At 44.0% G+C, this 18,966-nt stretch overlaps 1 protein-coding gene across 1 annotated transcript in view; it reads left to right on the top strand.

Annotated features, from left to right (window-relative positions):
* The window catches only part of LOC114663922 (sodium- and chloride-dependent transporter XTRP3A-like), a 51,309-nt gene that overhangs the window by 16,438 nt on the left and 15,905 nt on the right, over positions 1-18,966 (top strand). The window contains exons 2-5 of the mRNA XM_028817873.2: positions 5,895-6,035; positions 11,541-11,632; positions 13,525-13,752; positions 14,805-14,915. Coding sequence (XP_028673706.2) covers positions 5,895-6,035; positions 11,541-11,632; positions 13,525-13,752; positions 14,805-14,915 — 572 coding nt within the window. The remainder of the gene's footprint in view (positions 1-5,894; positions 6,036-11,540; positions 11,633-13,524; positions 13,753-14,804; positions 14,916-18,966) is intronic.

Genomic DNA, 18,966 nt, shown 5'->3' with positions numbered 1-18,966 from the left:
ATGAGTCTACCATTAGAAAGAGGCTGCACAAATGAGATTGGTAAGGGAGGAGTACAAGAAGGAAACGAGACACTGTGTGACACTTACATCCCCTTTGGTGAATCGAGTGCAACATCAGAGCAGGGTGGGTCCCCATTGGTTAATTGAGCTCAACTGTAAAAGCAATGGATGGAGAAATGAAGCATCATTCACTGCACAGCAATCCACTACCCATTATAAACAAGAGTAACTCAGGACACACTGGTGGGTCACGACAAAGTGGTTGAGAAACAATACTTTAGGTCATGTCCTCCATGTTTTTGTTCCGGACCCCGTGATGTTACTCAGAGATAACTGGCTGATTGATCTGATGATGGACAGCTCAGCCTAAAAGCTTTAATCATGAAGGCTGGTGCACAACACCTTATTGTAATGACTCAGAGCGAGACAGTAAAGATATTTAATGATAAGAACGAGGAGGAGAAACAGTCAGGAAATGAGCCCAAGTCAAAACCAAAAGTCAAGCCGATGTGTCTACTGTTATGTCTAAAAGATAGTTAGGGGAACTCTTTGTAAAGGACCATGAGAAAGCCGTAACAAGACATGCACAAGGATCACACACCAGGAAACATACTGATCGAACTTTTGTGAGATCAAGGGGTCATCAAGAATCGCAGTGGAGAGTTCAGAAACGCACTAAGAAAACGACCACAGCTACACAGACCACAGGATCCTCTAATATCAGGTTCAATGTAAACAGAGTGAGTGCCAAGATTTAGAATTGGGTCGCCTCAATTACATCACCTGCAGCACAACCCCAGAAAATTCTGGGACTCATTGCTATGATAACCGTCAGTGCCATTGTCAGACTAAGGCAAGAAAAACAAAACAGCATTGGGGCATAATGAGAAAAAAAAAAAAACAGAACTTTCTCATGAAATACAAATCAAAAAAGAATTCCTTGGGTACGAAATCCTCATAAAAGATTTCAAGGAGGCGCAAAAAATAAAGGAAACAACTCACAACACCTACACGTTAGAATTGCTAACCCAAAAATCAACGCACCAAAAACAAGAGTAGAGTCCTACAGACTTGAAGGTTATCATCACCCAAAGAATCACAGACTAACATAGGGAAGATCCGCAAACTCGGATGAGAACATGGTAGCTACTTCTGATCTTTAAACCATTTACATGTCATGACCTCCATGAACATGCCACCCCAGGCAACAAAGAGCTGTGTTTTGGCCACAGGACTCACAAAATGGTGGTGTCCATTGTGAAAGACAAAACACAAAGACTCACATAAAGGTTTAGGACGCCGTCCCGCATACTGTAGGTTGTCACAAAATGAGCACCTAACAGACTTCAGTAGACACTGATTGAGTGAACCAAGGGGACTTTTATAGCAGACGGACAGGAAATGACATCTGTGATGTAGGACAAGAACCAGAGATGATGACACAGAGGAAAGGCGGAAGTGAGGTCATCGGGGGTGGACCAGAAACAAAGTCATCCAGTGGCGTCACGTCTTAGAAAAGCCGGAAGTGGATTACATGTTGTGGATGCGTGTAACTGCGGTCAAGTTCCAAAAGGTATGTTTAATCGAGAGAGAGACAGAAGTGTTCCTTGTCTATTCCCTTCAAATAGCGTCGGGTGCGTTGGCTGCCCCCTATTCACGCATGTGTGACACACCATGTACAAAACAATACGGTGTTGTGGCCTAATTCTATACAGGTTTACTTTTCTTTGTTCTTTATTTCGCCTTATACAATTTGTTGTATTAGGAATTTGTTCATTTTCACATACCCCTTGGGGTCAGAGCTCATGGTCAGCCATTGTACATCGAGTGCCCCGGAGCAATTGCAGGTTAAGGGCCTTGCTGAAGGACTCAATGGAGTAGGATCCCTTTTGGCAGTAGCAGGGATTTGAAATGGCAGCCTTTCCAGATATGGGTGCAGATCCTTAGCCTCAGAGCCACCGCTGCCCTCTTTTGTATTGTAGGAATAAATTAAAGTCATTTTCACAATCTGCGAGTTCCAAAATTCCTAAACAGATGTATACTTAACAGGGGAACCTACAAAAAATGAATAAAAACTGCTGATCATAGCACTTACTGTTATCTCGTTTGCAGTGTGCGTCTGTGCCGTGTCCAGGTCGATAGAGAAGGGGGCTCCCCGGCTGGCCTTTGAGGTACAAACTGAAATATGAAAACGCAGAAACAAAATAGAGATAATGCATCAAACTATAATGCAGAGTCTTGTAGCCATTGCTCCAGGTGTGAATCATCGGTGAGCAGAGGTTCACATTTGTAGGCCTGCAGTTCAAACACAGGTCACTGCGGCGAAACAGAAGCTTCATACAAAACGCCAACAGTCACAAGATGGCGCTTTGTCTTTCCAGCACAGTGACATATCTAGGAAATGAAAAAAGGTGCTTTGATGACACAAATATTTGTTGTGTAGAGCCCCAAGAATAATTAAAAGTATATTTATTTGACATAACGCCATTAACAGCAATCCCCTACGGAAGCCGAGACGAGACATGCAATATCGTTTTTTTTTTTTTAAATTGTTTCCTCGAGATAACGGACTAATTTTATCGAGATCTCCATAAAACAAAAGATCTTGTTTTCTCGAAATTATGAAATAAGCCACGTTCCTGTTTGAAATGGAAGAAGAGCAGAACTGTATTGATCAGCGCGTCACATGTGTGTTCAATCAAAGGCTGACGCAGGCTGAAATATGTTTATGCCTTAGTTTAGAAAATAATAACGTTAGTGTCCGTCATTTAAGAAGACGGTTAGCAAGGCTTCAGCTGTATAGGCGTCACAATCTGAGCGAGCCTGATGCCAGGAGCAAAGGTTAAGTTTCGCTTTCTCAAGATCGGGATAAAATTATTGCGTTATCTCAAGAAAACAAATTTACGTTTCCTTGACACCTCGATAAAATTATTATGATGTTATCTCGAGAAAACAAAGTTCATTTTCTTGAGATCTCGAAAACATCAGTCTGTTATGTCGAGGAAACAATTTAAAAAAAAATAACGAGATTGCACGTCCTCTCTCGGCTTCCATAATCCCCAATTTTTATTTTTTTTTTAAATAAAAATGGCTTGCTCAGGCATACAGGGATGCAAGTGCAAGTGGGGACATAGCAGAATGGCTCCGGGGGGTGTTGATGGACTGTTGGCTGGTCAGGCATTCAGACATGTGCGGCATCTTGTTTGCACTCTGGGGTCTGTGATCAGCGCACCTCCATTCCTATCAGCCTGTGCAGGACAGTGAGAGGACCAGAATCAGGACTGGAAAAGACAGCAAAGGGAAGAGTTGGGAGTGTGAGCCAGCACAGAGGGGGAGAGCGGTCAGAGACCCCAAGGTGGAGTGACACTCCAAAGGGTGGATCATTCCCCTGTTGAGCACCACTGAGGAGAAGGCAACGGCAACAACCATGCAAGTCTCCTAGAAGATGTCAGGTATGCTCAAGAGGGGCGTGAGAGGAAGACGGAGGTCCTACAGAAGCGGACAACTGGATGTGGATGTGCAGCTCAGAGTTACGTGGCAGATGCTGACCGAGGCAGTCATGATGAGAGCCAGAAGAAGGGACCAAAGCTGCCAGGGTCTCTGCCGACTTCAAGACCCCATGGGGTGAGCTGTGGAGACAAGGGAGAAAAGGAGAAAGACGCACTGAGCCAACAGGAAGAAAGATGGCTGAAAGTTTTATGGTTGGTTTTAACCCACAAATATCACGGATTTTACGGATGATCTGTTTGTTTACTTACTAGCTGATTACCCAGTGGCTTCACTCACTGAATGCAAGAGGACAAAAATAAAATGCAGTATTTATAAAATAAGTTTGTTAATTACCAATTTTATTTTTCAACAAATAAAGAGCATTTATAATAACATAGAAATCAATATAAACAACATTATTAACACCATTATCATATGAGAATAATATAATATATAAGAAGCACAAGGGGCGGCACGGTGGCGCAGTGGGTAGCGCTGCTGCCTCGCAGTTGGGACACCTAGGGACCTGGGTTCGATTCCCGGGTCCTCCCTGCGTGGAGTTTGCATGTTCTCCCCGTGTCTGCGTGGGTTTCCTCCGGGCGCTCCGGTTTCCTCCCACAGTCCAAAGACATGCAGGTTAGGTGGATTGGCGATTCTAAATTGGCCCTAGTGTGTGCTTGGTGTGTGGGTGTGTTTGTGTGTGTCCTGCGGTGGGTTGGCACCCTGCCCAGGATTGGTTCCCTGCCTTGTGCCCTGTGTTGGCTGGGATTGGCTCCAGCAGACCCCCGTGACCCTGTGTTCGGATTCAGCGGGTTGGAAAATGGATGGATGGATAAGAAGCACATTGCATATAAATATAAATTATTAAAGAGTAAAACATTTCGATAAGAGAATTTGAATGACATACAAGAAGTGTATAAATTATTAAACAGTAAAACATTAACATTTAAGAAGTAAAGATACATTACCCAGACTCTTCGGTAGCAGCCGTGGTGCCAAGCGATGTCATCTGAAAACACGAATTGTATTTCCTAATGTTCTGTAGAAAATGAGTTGAATGTGGATTTGCACCAGAAATAAGAGACCGCAACGGTTCAGGTGGATGGCTTAAAGGTGTTAATTTCACCTCGTCGTCTGAACAACACATCCCACGTGATTCAAATTTAAACTTCTTTGCTTGGCAGTACCCACACACAATGTCCATTTCTCCTATCGTAACTTTTGGATGTAGGCAATAATCTTTTTGAATGTTATAATTGAATCCCTCCATATACAGACCCTGACGCCTGTGAATACTGCATCTGTTGAATTCGATTCTGTTCAGCACGTTGTTCAGGTGTTTGTGAGGCCCTCAATTGTGACTGTCGTATACGTTGATCAGCGAGTCTTCTCTCTCGATCGGCTTCTGTCTCACTTTCTCTGTGTAACCCGACTCTTTTTGTCGATGTTGATGGTTCCCCAATAAATTGTTTTTTGGTGGCATTGTGGGTATCTGAAATTTTAAAAAGTGTATTATAATATGTGGGCGGCAGGTGGCGCAGTGGGTAGCGCTGCTGCCTCGCAGTTGGGAGACCTGGGTTCGCTTCCTGGGTCCTCCCTGCGTGGAGTTTGCATGTTCTCTCCATGTCTGCGTGGGTTTTCTCCTACAGTCCAAAGACATGCAGGTTAGGTGGATTGGCGATTCTAAATTGGCCCTAGTGTGTGCTTGGTGTGTTTGTGTGTGTCCTGCGGTGGGTTGGCACCCTGCCCGGGATTGGTTCCTGCCTTGTGCCCTGTGTTGGCTGGGATTGGCTCCAGCAGACCCCCGTGACCCTGTGTTCGAATTCAGCGGGTTGGAAAATGGATGGATGGATTATAATATGTTCTCTGGTCATCTGTAATTTCCACTTTAAATGCAAAAAGAATTTTATATATTTAGATGTATTTCACTGCTCTGTACTCGGTTTGACCGCTGACACCCTTTGCACCTCACCCTTGCTGTGTTAAGTTTCCTCACTGCATGGCTCATCTCCGTACACAAGTATCAACAGCCCCGGGTTCAAGGGAATACGGCAGGGGCAGCCAACCCAGATGGTCACGCCATCACTTGGTGATTTTTTTATTTTTTTTATTTATTACAATGTTTTACTTGCTGGTCTATAAGATGATATACAAGTTAAAGTTGAGGGTCTGTTTAAATAACTTCATATGCTGTGTCACAGAGAAGCAGACAAACTGAAGCTATTTACAACCAGCAGCAAAGGGTACAAATAAAGTACGAATAAGAACATCATAGTATGGAAAACAAGGTGAGGAGGTCGGTCAGAAGGTCCTTCTGGGTCCCTCACAGGTTTAATGGTCCACCATTTGAAATGAATACACGTCTGTGGTATCTAACACACACCTCAATGGCTGTCTCTTTTCAGGTGGATTCTTGATCCCGTATCTCATTATGCTGCTGGTAGAAGGTGTGCCCTTGTTCTACATGGAGCTGGCAGTGGGACAGCAGATGCGCCAGGGAAGCATCGGGGCGTGGACGGCTATAAGCCCCTACCTCACTGGAGTGGGTAAGACAACATTGATCAGTTCTTCTTGACGTAAGGCCCCATGCTGTCCATCTGGCAGCTCCAAATAAAGGACTGCAGGTTAGACGGCCTGGTGACTCTAAATTAACCCAAATTCTAACCCTTCTAATCCTTCCTGACGTGTTCCTCATGCTAGCCTCCTGCTCTTAGTGACCCCAAATTCCATTAAATTAGTTTAGATAATGGCCTCCTCCCACCTGCATAACTCCCTTCAGAGTCCCAAGGGGCTGAAGCCTACCTTGGCAGGGGTGAGTGATGTACGAGGTGCCAACCCATCACAGGTCCAGCTCTCGCACTCACAATTTAGCTTTGGACGCACATCTTTGAGACAGCCACACAAGCACAGGAAGAACATGCAAACTGTATATTGTAACGACGCAAGGCGAGACAGTGACAATGAGATTGGGAGAAAACACGTGTTGAGAACACAAGTAGAGGTAAATACCAAAAAAAAAAAACTGCCAAGCAATTGGTAAAAAAATAAATAAGAACAATAAAAGCACAAAATAATAATTTTATCTGAAAACCCAGTCAGTCAGTGGAAAGAACTGTGAAATCAAATCGAGAATCCAAACATCTGATACTCAAACCCAACCTTAACGCTGATGCTCCTGAATGACGCGACACACTGGGCACTCGCGGGGGCTGTTGGGACGGATCACCGTGACCACGACTGATGCTAGCTCATCAAAAAGCTGCCATTCAATAAACAAAATGGCATCCCAATAAGATGTTATAGCACCAAATCCCGTGTTGTGCACCTGACAGCTGACCTTACTCGGTCAATGAACGCCATCTTCACAGCCAAGAAGGCGCAGCGGCGTCTCCACATCCTTTGGTGGCTGAAGGAGGCAACACTAACTCCTCGAATTCTCACCATGTGCTACAGGGGGCACCACTGAGAGCGTTCTGACCAGCTGCATCACCGTCTGGTTTGGGAACTTCAGTGTCTCAGACCGTATGGACCTGCAAGTGGCAGTGAAAACAGCAGAAAAGATCACTGGGGCCCCTCTGCCCTCCATTAAGCAATGTATTGGACGGACCACTGCCACCCCTCCCAGGGTCTCTTTGTCCCGTTCCATCTTGCAGAAGGTACTCTAGCATCCAGACAGGTTCTGCAACAGCTCCTAGCCCTTGGCAGTCCGAACTCTGTGCTGCCCCCCGCCCGCAGATCTGCTCCTAGTAGTGAAATTATGCAGTACATTTGTTAGTAGCGTTGTTTTTTTTTTATATTATTAGCTGATAGTTAATTATTTATTTCAATTTATTATTATTATTTATTTATGAATAGTATACTTCATAACTTTTACTTGTCCTGTGCTTATGTATGTGTTGCACAGCCCTCTTATTTCCTGCCACTGTAGGCCGCAATGCAGTGTATGGATGGTATGACAATAAAGCTGCTTGACTGGACTTGTGGAACTTCCACCTATTAGCCTTTGTGAATTTTACAAAATTAAGAGTGAAAGTCGCATTCCTCAGAGTTCAAAACCCCAGAATCCAATGCACAACATGATATGCGCCCAACAAACAAAGACAGGCCGGGATAAATAAAGGAAAAGAAAACTCGTTAAAAGAACACACAAGCAATGGGTGGGCACAGGCGTCAGACCCCATGGCTGGGTCACTGCAGGAAATGCGGACCCTAATTAGCCAGGTCTCCATTCCTCCCCTGTTTTCTTTATGCTCTTAGTTGATTTCAAGATCATTGTGGTCATGTTTCACAGCCTGGGTGTCAACACTGGCACAAACAGAACTTCAATTACATTTACAGTGCATCCAGAAAGTATTCCCAGCGCTACATCACTTTGTCCACATTTTGTTATGTCACAGCCTTATTCCAAAATGGATTCAATTCATTTTTTTCCTTAGAATTCTACACACAACACCCCATAATGACAACATGAAAAAAGTTTACTTGAGGTTTTTGCAAATTTATTAAAAATAAAAAAATTGAGAAAGCACACATACATAAGTATTCACAGCCTTTGCCATGAAGCTCCAAATTGAGCTCAGGTGCATCCTGTTTCCCCTGATCATCCTTGAGATGTTTCTGCAGCTTCATTGGAGTCCACCTGTGGTAAATTCAGTTGACTGGACATGATTTGGAAAGGCACACACCTGTCTATAGAAGGTCCCACAGTTGACAGTTCATGTCAGAGCACAAACCAAGCATGAAGTCAAAAGAATTGTCTGTAGACCTCTGAGGCAGGATTGTCTCGAGGCACAAATCCGGGGAAGGTTACAGAAAAATTTCTGCTGCTTTGAACGTCCCAATGAGCACAGTGGCCTCCATCACCCGTAAGTGGAAGAAGTTCAAAACCACCAGGACTCTTCCTAGAGCTGGCCGGCCATCTAAACTGAGTGATCGGGTGAGAAGGGCCTTAGTCAGGGAGGTGACCAAGAACCCGATGGTCACTCTGTCAGAGCTCCAGAGGTCCTCTGTGGAGAGAGGAGAACCTTCCAGAAGGACAACCATCTCTGCAGCAATCCACCAATCAGGCCTGTATAGTAGAGTGGCCAGACGGAAGCCACTCCTTAGTAAAAGGCACATGGCAGCCCGCCTGAAGTTTGCCAAAAGGCACCTGAAGGACCCTCAGACCATGAGAAAGAAAATTCTCTGGTCTGATGAGACAAAGATTGAACTCTTTGGTGTGAATGCCAGGCGTCACGTTTGGAGGAAACCAGGCACCGCTCATCACCAGGCCAATACCATCCCTACAGTGAAGCATGGTGGTGGCAGCATCATGGTGTGGGGAACTGGGAGACTAGTCAGGATAAAGGTAAAGATGACTGCAGCAACGTACAGAGACATCCTGGATGAAAACCTGCTCCAGAGCGCTCTTGAACTCAGACTGGGGTGACGGTTCATCTTTCAGCAGGACAACGACCCTAAGCACACAGCCAAGATATCAAAGGAGTGGCTTCAGGACAACTCTGTGAATGTCCTTGAGTGGCCCAGCCAGAGCCCAGACTTGAATCTGATTGAACATCTCTGGAGAGATCTTAAAATGGCTGTGCACCGACGCTTCCCATCCAACCTGATGGAGCTTGAGAGGTGCTGCAAAGAGGAATGGGCCAAACTGGCCAAGGATAGGTGTGCCAAGCTTGTGGCATCATATTCAACAAGACTTGAGGCTGGAATTGCTGCCAAAGGTGCATCGACAAAGTATTGAGCAAAGGCTGTGAATACTTATGGACATGGATTTCTCAGTTTTTTATTTTAATAAATTTGCAAAAACCTCAAACTTTTTTCATGTTGTCATTATGGGGTGCTGTGTGTAGAATTCTGAGGAAAAAAATGAATTTAATCCATTTTGGAATAAGGCTGTAACATAACAAAATGTGGAAAAAGTGATGAAGTGCTGTGAATACTTTCTGGATGCACTGTAAAAGGCAACAAAAAGAGAAAAATAAGTGTTGTGTATTTTGTTTACCACTCTTTGATGATTTTGATTATTAACTCTTTATTGTTTGAGTATTTTCAATTCTGTGTCAGTGTGTTTAGTTATGCGCCCTGTCCCCTTAAGACAGAGTTTCAGCAAAAGACAACGTCTTTGTGTAAGAAGGTCTGAAACTCTGTCTTCGCTTTGTCATTCAGGAGTATGAAGTGTCACTTGATAAGGGAAGAAAAAATAAATTGAAACAATTTTAGCATAAGGCTGCTACAAGATAACAAAATTGACAAAAAGCAAAGAGGTCTGTAGATATAAAAGCAAGCCCACTGTCCCAAAGCTGGGTAATAACTGCACTCTGAGCAGGACCTGCACTTGTGTATTACAAATGGAAGTGAACTGAACTGAACCACAGCTTGTACCATTTCAATCTTTCTTAGTTGTACTTTTATTTGTACGTATTGCCAGTTTAGTTGTGTCCTTTCTTCTTTCCATTTATTACAATTTATTATTGTCTACTTTGTAAAACACCCTGTGATGACACTTTTTACAGAATACCATCACGTCATTTTCTAACCCTCCTAATCCAGGTGAGGGGTGTGGGGGGTGCCAGAGCCTCTCTCAGCTATTAGAGTGCAAGGCAGGAACACACACACTCACAATCACACACACACCCAATCACACACTAGGGCCAACTGGGCATCACCAGTTTACCTAACCAGCAGACGTTTGGCCAGCAGGAGGAAACCCACACAGACACAGGGAGAACATGCAACTGCCACGCAGGGTCTCCTTACAGTGAGGCAGCAGTGCTACCAATGAGTCACTGCGCTGCCCTTACACAAAACATAATACAGTAGAGTAGAAAATCATCCAGCTAATGCAATACAAATTAAAGATGGGACTCATCTGGGCAGCACCAGCACCCTGGCCTGGGCGCCTCTCATTCACACTCACAAGGCAAACCTGCAACTGCCCTTTAATTTGTAGGTAGAAGCAGTGTGTTTGTGTCACTCTCTTTTTACATTACGTAATTGTATATAGTTAATAATAATAATAATACTACTACATTGTATTTATTCATAGGCGCCTTTCTAAACACTCAAGGACACCAAACAATAAATAAAACACACATTATAAACAAAACTAAAAAAAAATACAAAAATTAAAATCAGGCAGAGCAACTTTAATCAAAGGGCAGTCTTAAACAAAAGAGTTTAAAGTTTGGGTTTGGGTAAGGTGCCCCAGCCTATTGATTTTATTTGTATTTAATATTAATTTTTAAGAATAGGCAACTTTGTTGTGTTACTTTAATTACAATTTATCATTTTTGAACGTATGGATTGTGAAAGTGAGTATTAAACAAAGAGAGAGTTTTGTGTGTCGTTTTATTTCAATGTACGGTTTACTTGGTAAGAGCCTCGCCATGGACATGTCTCAGGTCTGGCTAAACGGGCGAGTGTCCCTCTTTCCCTTCCTTTATTAGTTTATTTTTGTTAACTTTTTAACTACGCGCCCCGTGCTAATATGCTATGTGAACGGTGCCATACTGTAGAACACACAGGCTGATGGTTGAAGAGTTGTATACCAGTGTAGATAGCGGTCGGCCTCCTTTTCTCAGTTTATTATCACTTCATAACGTGTCCTGTAACAGAGTCCTCGGTGAAAGTCACTTTATAAATCTAAGATGGCAGATTCAATTTTCCAATTCTTGCATTTTCAGCTATGGCCGACATGCCAGTGTCCCTGTTTCTGCCCATTTATTACAATTTATTTTTGTTAATTTTTTAAAACCAGTTTGTGAGGATATCCTCTGTGAAAGTCACCCTATAAAACAGATTGTTACTTTGATAGTTTTATTTAATGCATAACCAGTAGAGTTCTCAATTTATGATCACTTCATAAAGCCCCGTGTTACATATTTTAACGGTTTTCTTTTCATGTGTAACCAGTACAGTTGTGTCCCCTCTTCCTCTCCATGTCTTACAATGTATTATAACTTCATCAAGTGTGGCGTTAAGGTGTCCTCTGTGAAAGGCGCTATATAAACCAAAGACTGACGGACTGCCTTTTCTACCTCTCGCCTTTGCAGGTATAGCCAGCGTGGTGGTGTCCCTCTTTCTTTGCGTTTATTACAATGTAATAAACGCCTGGGCCTTCTGGTATTTGTTCCATTCGTTTCAGGTGAGTCGCCGTTCTGAACGTCTCTCTTATTTTTGTGCTGCTGCTTTACTTCTCTTTCTTTCATTTTTGAGTTTATTCTTTCCTTTGATGCCACACTGTGAACCGCCAGCTTTGTCACACGCGTGATATTAAAAGGCACTATATGAAGTTTGCTCACCTACCATCTAATATATACAGCTCACATATGGGCGCTTGTTCTTTGAACAATTCCACAGCCTTGGTCCAATCTCCATCATGTTTAGCACACATATCTCTCTTTGCCAAGAACAGACATGAGATGACTGAGGGTACCCTTTGGGTCCTTTTTCCCCAAAAGTGAATTTTAGGGACAGTGTCTGCTCCTGGATTTTGAGCTCTGTAATAAATTAATATAATTTGTCTCTGGGAGGGTGCACATTAAAAAGAAACACCATTTATACAAATTAGATAGTTTTTCAAAGTTACTTACCCAGGTAATGCCAGGTCTTTATAAATTCCAAATCTAGTTACACAAACATTGGGCTGAGCGAATCATCAGCTCTGTAGTGCCAGCTAGCAGAAGGGGCGTCACTCGGATACGCATACGAGGGCACAGAGCGGACCACCCATAGGTTCACAGCTGTGTCCATTCCAGTGGCCTAGCATGGGCATTGGCACAGAATGCCCCAGTATTTAGGCAGTGGCGTAGCTTAAGTTTGTGCCGCTCGGGACAGTCGGTGCTTCGACATATCTGAATATGTTAACCTATTTAAAATTAAAATACATTTTGCATAGATTTATTCCTATATAGAGAAACATATATAATTATTAAGAATAGAGTATAGAGGCTGCACTGATAAGCCAGCTGTGTTCTGATTATTAGTTTAATTTAATTACGCTGCGAACAGCAGAACCAGTGGAGTGTACAAGTGAGAGGTGGGGATGAGCGAGAAGGCATTGGGTTTGATAACAAAATGAAATTCAAAATTGTAAATGAGTTGTTTATCTTCCTAGAAATTCTCATCGGTGTAATTTTTAGGTTTATTTTTCTTGTTGCCTCCTAAATTTCAACTGCTGTGTCTGATGCCGTCACAGAAGGACAGTCTGAAATTGATTTTTGAAGCATTTGTGGATAAAAATCAGAGAATTTGACTTTTTTCCATTCATGAGTGAGACTTTTCCAAACCCTGCTGCTTACACACGAATTGTATGGAACCTTTTGGCCAATAATGTCGACCCCAAAAATGTGCCGCCCACCCCCTCCTGGCTACACCACTGTATTTTGGGCTCCTTTCTCTTGTCCCCCTTTTCAAAACTGACATCCCCACACCAGGAGGACTTTGGCTTCCAACCTTCAGAGACTAAGCCTTAGATGAGATGATGTTACTTACATTTGCCAGCCTTCTCTGGTAGTCCCATTTGATTGCCCTCACTGCTACTGACTGGTGTCACTTTGTACTCCTGAGGCTTTCTCCCAGTTACTAAGATGGCACCTCCTTTCCAGTAAGATGGCCCTAATCAGCAGTCCTCACCAGTCTGTAGTCAGAGTTTCAGTTTCAAATACCAATGTTGGGCAGCGGAGTGTCTTTTTTGGGCTGGCACATCCTCTGTTAAGATTGTCTGAACAAATCAAAGCAAATTCCCAAAGTCAGGAAGCCCACTCAACAGCACAGAAAGTGCCAGCTACCAAATGTCTGTCTGACAGCAGGGCCACCTGGTCACTTTATTAGGAAATATGTCATCACCACATCAAAAAAAGGGAAAGCAGAATTTGTTCTTCTTGTCAGCCCAACACCAAGGCTGTGGGGTCCCATTGGTGGACCCCGTTATCTCTTCTTTCTTGATCAGGGTGACCAGTAGGAAGGGTCCTATGAAACTGTTTGCAAATAATGAAGCCTCTTGGTTGTCCTAACCTCAGCTTTTCCCCTTTTCAGGAAACTCTTCCTTGGGCCGAGTGTCCTGTTAATGGCAACCGCACCGCCTTTGTGAGCGAATGCGAGAAGAGCTCACCCACACAGTACTTCTGGTACAGGGAGACCCTCAACATCACTTCCTCGATCAACGATACAGGGGGCATCCAGATGGGACAAGCGTTGTGTCTGCTCCTGGCCTGGCTGGTCGTTTTCCTTTGCATCATCAGAGGGACAAAGTCGACTGGGAAAGTAGGTGACACCGTCAACATCCTGCGTGTTGGGGTTCAGATACTGTGTTTGTGCTGATGCCGTCCATATTAGAGGTTAACTGTGTTGATTATTTAGTTTTTTTTCGTCCATTGGCATTCTGTGGGTGGTTCCCCAAGAGGCAGAGCCATCTCAGCCCTATAAAGGTGGGGACAAGTCACAGTCCCTTGTGGTTCATTGAATGCACTTGTGGTGTGGCGAGTTTTCTGAACCTGTGCAGTTTTAGGACTTTACCTCCTGGATTTCACTTTGGGACTGTGTTTGCTATTTGCACTGCCAATATTGAAGGAACTGCATCCTGTGCCTCTTTTGCACTCTCTGTAGCTTATTTTGTTTTTATTTATAAAGATTCCACTTTGCACTTTTTTTGCAACAAGCTGGGGTTTGATGGCCTTTTCCCCCTCTAGTGGGCATTTTGAGTATTTTTGGGACATTGTGCTTTGGAATTCTCGAGCTCATAACACACTCCTGGCATATTAGGTCACAAGGAGCATCCCAGTCTGAAAGGCGGGTCTCATGTGAGTCCTAAAGCCTCTGCCTGACCATAACCCAGCATGCACTGCTCCAGTACTGAAAGTGCAGAATAACATCATGGGTATCCATGTTGGCATTCAGCTATTTAAAGCTAACTCATCAAGTTTAGATGAGGCCTCATTTATCAATGAACTGGCTTGGTGTGGCCGCTTTTATTCTTACTTTACCTTTCCACATGGGGGGCACAGTAGTTTACACCACTGCCTCACATCTCTGAGGACTTGGGTTCAGTTCCGGGTCTGGTTACGGAATGCAAACTGCATGGCCTGTTAACGTCTGCACTGGTGACTCAAAGTGCCCTGCAGTGGACTGGCATCATGTCCCCTTGGTACACACAGCTGGCTGTTTTTTCCTTTGCCACCCACCCCGTACTGGAACAGCAGCTCAGAGGTGGGAGTGATTTTTCAATGAAGACATCCCAATGTGTCATAAGAGTCAAAAGTGAACAAGCGATACGCTTACACCCTCTGGTCTGTTCTGCTTTTTATTTCTTCCTCTAGGTGGTGTACGTCACTTCCATCTTCCCATACTTCGTCCTCATCATCTATTTGATTCGTGGGGTCACCCTTCATGGAGCGGTCAACGGACTAAAATACATGTTCACCCCCAAGGTAACGAATGCTGTCCTACGCGTCTGTCGACTGACTTTTTAGTTTATTGTGTTTTACTGGATTTCATTGTTTTGCTTCAGGTCTGCCAAAGCCACAAAATTAAGAAATGGAGTTCCAGGCAACTTCACACCCAGTGTCGCCCCCTAGTGGCTACAGTGATTATGAGTTAAGACCCCACCCAGGGGGGTCACCTCACCTGTCAGAGCTCACCTTGAGCCACTGTGGAAACAACTGTGTGGAGCTTGGAGAGGGCCTTCAGTATGAGAGGCGCTATATAATGGAAGGAATTATTAAGGATAGGATTGAGCAGCACATGGCAAGGACAGGAGGAACAGTCAGTGTGGGGTCAGAAGAGGGAGGTCATGTTTTACTAACATGCTGGAATTCTATGAGGGAGCAACAAAAGGATATGACCAGAGTGGAGCAGATGAGATTATTTATCTGGACTTTCAGAAAGCATTTGATAAGGTGCCACATGAGAGGGTGAGCATCAAACTAAAAGAAGTGGGAGTTCAGGGTGATGTTTGTAGAATTGGCTCAGACACAGGAAGCAGAGGGTGATGGTGTGAGGAACCTCATCAGAATTGGGTGAAGTTAAGGGTGGTGACCAGCAGGTGTCAGTATGCGCTGCTATTTTTAATATCTAGAAATGATTTAGATAGGAATATAAAGAACAAGCTGGTTAAACTGGCAGATGATACCAAGATAGGTGGATTAGCAGATAATTTGGAATCTGTTATATCATCACAGAAGGACTTGGACAGCAGACAGGCTTGGGCAGATTTGTGGACAATGAAATTTAATGTCAGTAAATGTAAAGAATTACATATAAGATGTAAAAATGTGAGGTTTGAATACACAATGGACGGTTGGAAAATTGAGAGTCCACCTTATGAGAAGGATTTAGGAGTCATAGTGGACTCTAAGCTATAGACTTTCAGACAGTGTTCAGAAGTCATTAAGAAGGCAAACAGAATGTCAGGTTATATAGCGCCTTGATGTGTGGAGTACAAGTCACAGGAGGTTCTGCTCAAGTCTTTATAACACACTGGTGAGGCCTCATCTGGAGCCCTGGGTGCAGTTTGGGTCTCCATAAAGACACAGCAGCGCTAGAGAAGGTCCAGAGAAGAACAACTAGGCTGATTATGGGGGGCTACAGGGGTGGAGTTAGGAGGAAAGATTAAAAGAGCTGAGCCTTTACAGGAGATGAAGAGGAGACCTGACTGAAGTGTTTAACATGATGAAGGGAATTAGTCCAGTGGATCAAGAAGGTGACTTTAAAATGAGGTCATCAAGAACATGGGGACATCATTAGAAACTTAAATGTAAATTTCACAAACTTTAGAAAGTTTTTCTTTACACAAAGAAGTAACTTGGAATAAGCAACCAAGTAGTGTGGTGGACAGTAAGATGTTGGGAACTTTCAAAACTCGACTTGATGGTTTTTTGTAAGAAATAAGTGAAGAGGACAGGCGAGCTCTGCTGGGCTGAATGGCCCGTTCTCATCTCGATAGTTCTAATGCTCTTAAACACTATCAACACTTGTGTGGCAACAACTGAATCACTTCACCCACCTACAATACGAAAGTTGAAAATGAGGAGTGAAATAAAATGAAAAACCACATATCTTGAGTCCCCACCTCGGACACACACAGTGACCCTGAACGAGTCACTTTACCTGCATGTGTTGCAACTGTAGGACCTCTAAAGTGTCTTGTGAGGGTCTTCGCTAAGTAAGTCGCTATAAAAAAGGATTGAGATAAATGTTTGCGCCACATTGAAGATACCAGCATGACGCTGTGCGAGTCACGTCACCTGCCAGCACTCCGACTGTAGAAACATGGAATAAATACGTAATTAAAAACCTGTCAAGATTAAAGTGATGCACAAATGATGACAAAGATGCCATTGAAGTGTTTTACAGTGCACTTTAAAGAAGGCGACTCAAATGTTTTATTTTGCTTGTCCTTCCAACCCTCTAACAATTTTCCATCTGGTATTTGATTCAAGGATGAATGGATTGATGGATCGCCAAAGGCACTATATAACAGAGAGACAGGCAGAAAAGGTACTTTTTTTACAGAGCGAGATAAGATACGCCCTCGACCCTCTGCAGTTCTCATACCAGGAGAAGGTGGGAGCGGAGGATGCCATCATCTGCATGCTACACAGATCACTCTCCCACTTAGACAGAGGCAGGGGTACAGTAAGAATTATGTTTCTAGACTTCTCTAGCGCCTTCAACACCATCCAACCTCTGCTCCTTAGGGACAATCTGACAGAGATGGGATTAGATTCATACCTGGTGGCATGGATCGTGGACTATCTTACAGACAGACCTCAGTGTGTGTGTCTCAGGAACTGCAGGTCTGACATTGTGGTCAGCAGCACAGGAGCGCCACAGGGGACTGTACTTTCTCTGGTCCTGTTCAGCCATTGGACTTCCAATACAACTTGGAGTCCTGCCACGTGAAAAAGTTCGCTGACGACACTGCTATCGTGGGCTGCATCAGGAATGGGCAGGAGAAGGAGTATAGGGACCTAATCAAGGACTTTGTTAAATGGTGCGACTCAAACCACCTACAACTGAACACCAGCAAAACCAAGGAGCTGGTGGTGGATTTTAGGAGGCCCAGACCCCTCATGGACCCCGTGATCATCAAAGGTGACTGAGTGCAGAGGATGCAGACCTATAAATACCTGGGAGTGCAGCTGGATGATAAATTGGACTGGACTGCCAATACTGATGCTCTGTGCAAGAGAGGACAGAGCCGACTATACTTCCTTAGAAAGCTGGCGTCCTTCAACATCTGCAATAAGATGCTGCAGATGTTCTACCAGACGGTTGTGGCGAGCGCCCTCTTCTACGCGGTGATGTGCTGGGGAGGCAGCATAAAGAAGAGGGACGCCTCACGCCTGGACAAACTGGTGAGGAAGGCAGGCTCTATTGTAGGCACGGAGCTGGACAGTTTAACATCTGTGGCAGAGCGACGGGCGCTCAGCAGACTCCTGTCAATCATGGAGAATCCACTGCATCCACTGAACAGGATCATCTCCAGACAGAGGAGCAGTTTCAGAGACAGACTGCTATCACCGTCCTGCTCCACTGACAGACTGAGGAGATCGTTCAACCCCAAACTATGCGACTCTTCAATTCCACCTGGCAGGATAAACGTTAACATTATTCAAAGTTATTGTCTGTTTTTACCTGCATTATTATCACTCTTTAATTTAATATTGTTTTTTGTATCAGTATGCTGCTGCTGGAGTATGGGAATTTCCCCTTGGGATTAATAAAGTATCTATCTAGCTATAGAGAGTGAAAGTTACTATAAAAGAGAGATAGTGAAAGGCACTATATAACAGATGCATTGCTAGATAGATAGATAGATAGATAGATACTTTATTAATCCCAATGAGAAATTCACATTCTTCAGCAGCAGCATACTGATACAATAAATAATATTAAATTAAAGAATGATAATAATGCAGGTGAAAAACAGACAATAACTATGTATAATGTTGAATGTTAACGTTTACCCCCCCTGGTGGAATTAAAGAGTCACATAGTTTGGGGGAGGAACGATCTCCTCAGTCTGTCAGTGGAGCAGGACAGTGACAGCAGTCTGTCGCTGAAGCTGCTCCTCTGTCTGGAGATGATCCTGTTCAGTGGATGCAGTGGATTCTCCATAATTGATAGGATCCTGCTGATCGCCCTTCGCTCTGCCACAGATGTCAAACTGTCCAGATCCATGCCAACAATAGAGCCTGCCTTCCTCACCAGTTTGTCCAGACGTCTAGAACATCTAGAGCATCTTATTGCAGATGTTGAAGGACGCCAGCCTTCTAAGGTAGTATAACCGGCTCTGTCCTTTCTTGCACAGCGCATCAGTATTGGCAGTCCAGTCTAATTTATCGTCCAGCTGCACTCCCAGGTATTTATAGGTCTGCACCATCTGCACACAGTCACCTTTGATGATCACTGGGTCTATGAGGGGTCTGGGCCTCCTAAAATCCACCACCAGCTCTTTGGTTTTGCTGGTGTTCAGGT

Source organism: Erpetoichthys calabaricus, chromosome 13 (assembly GCF_900747795.2).
Source record: "Erpetoichthys calabaricus chromosome 13, fErpCal1.3, whole genome shotgun sequence".
Classification (NCBI taxonomy): domain Eukaryota; kingdom Metazoa; phylum Chordata; class Cladistia; order Polypteriformes; family Polypteridae; genus Erpetoichthys; species Erpetoichthys calabaricus.
The sequence above is the reverse complement of the archived record's forward strand: the minus strand, read 5'-3'. Positions and strand labels throughout refer to the sequence as shown.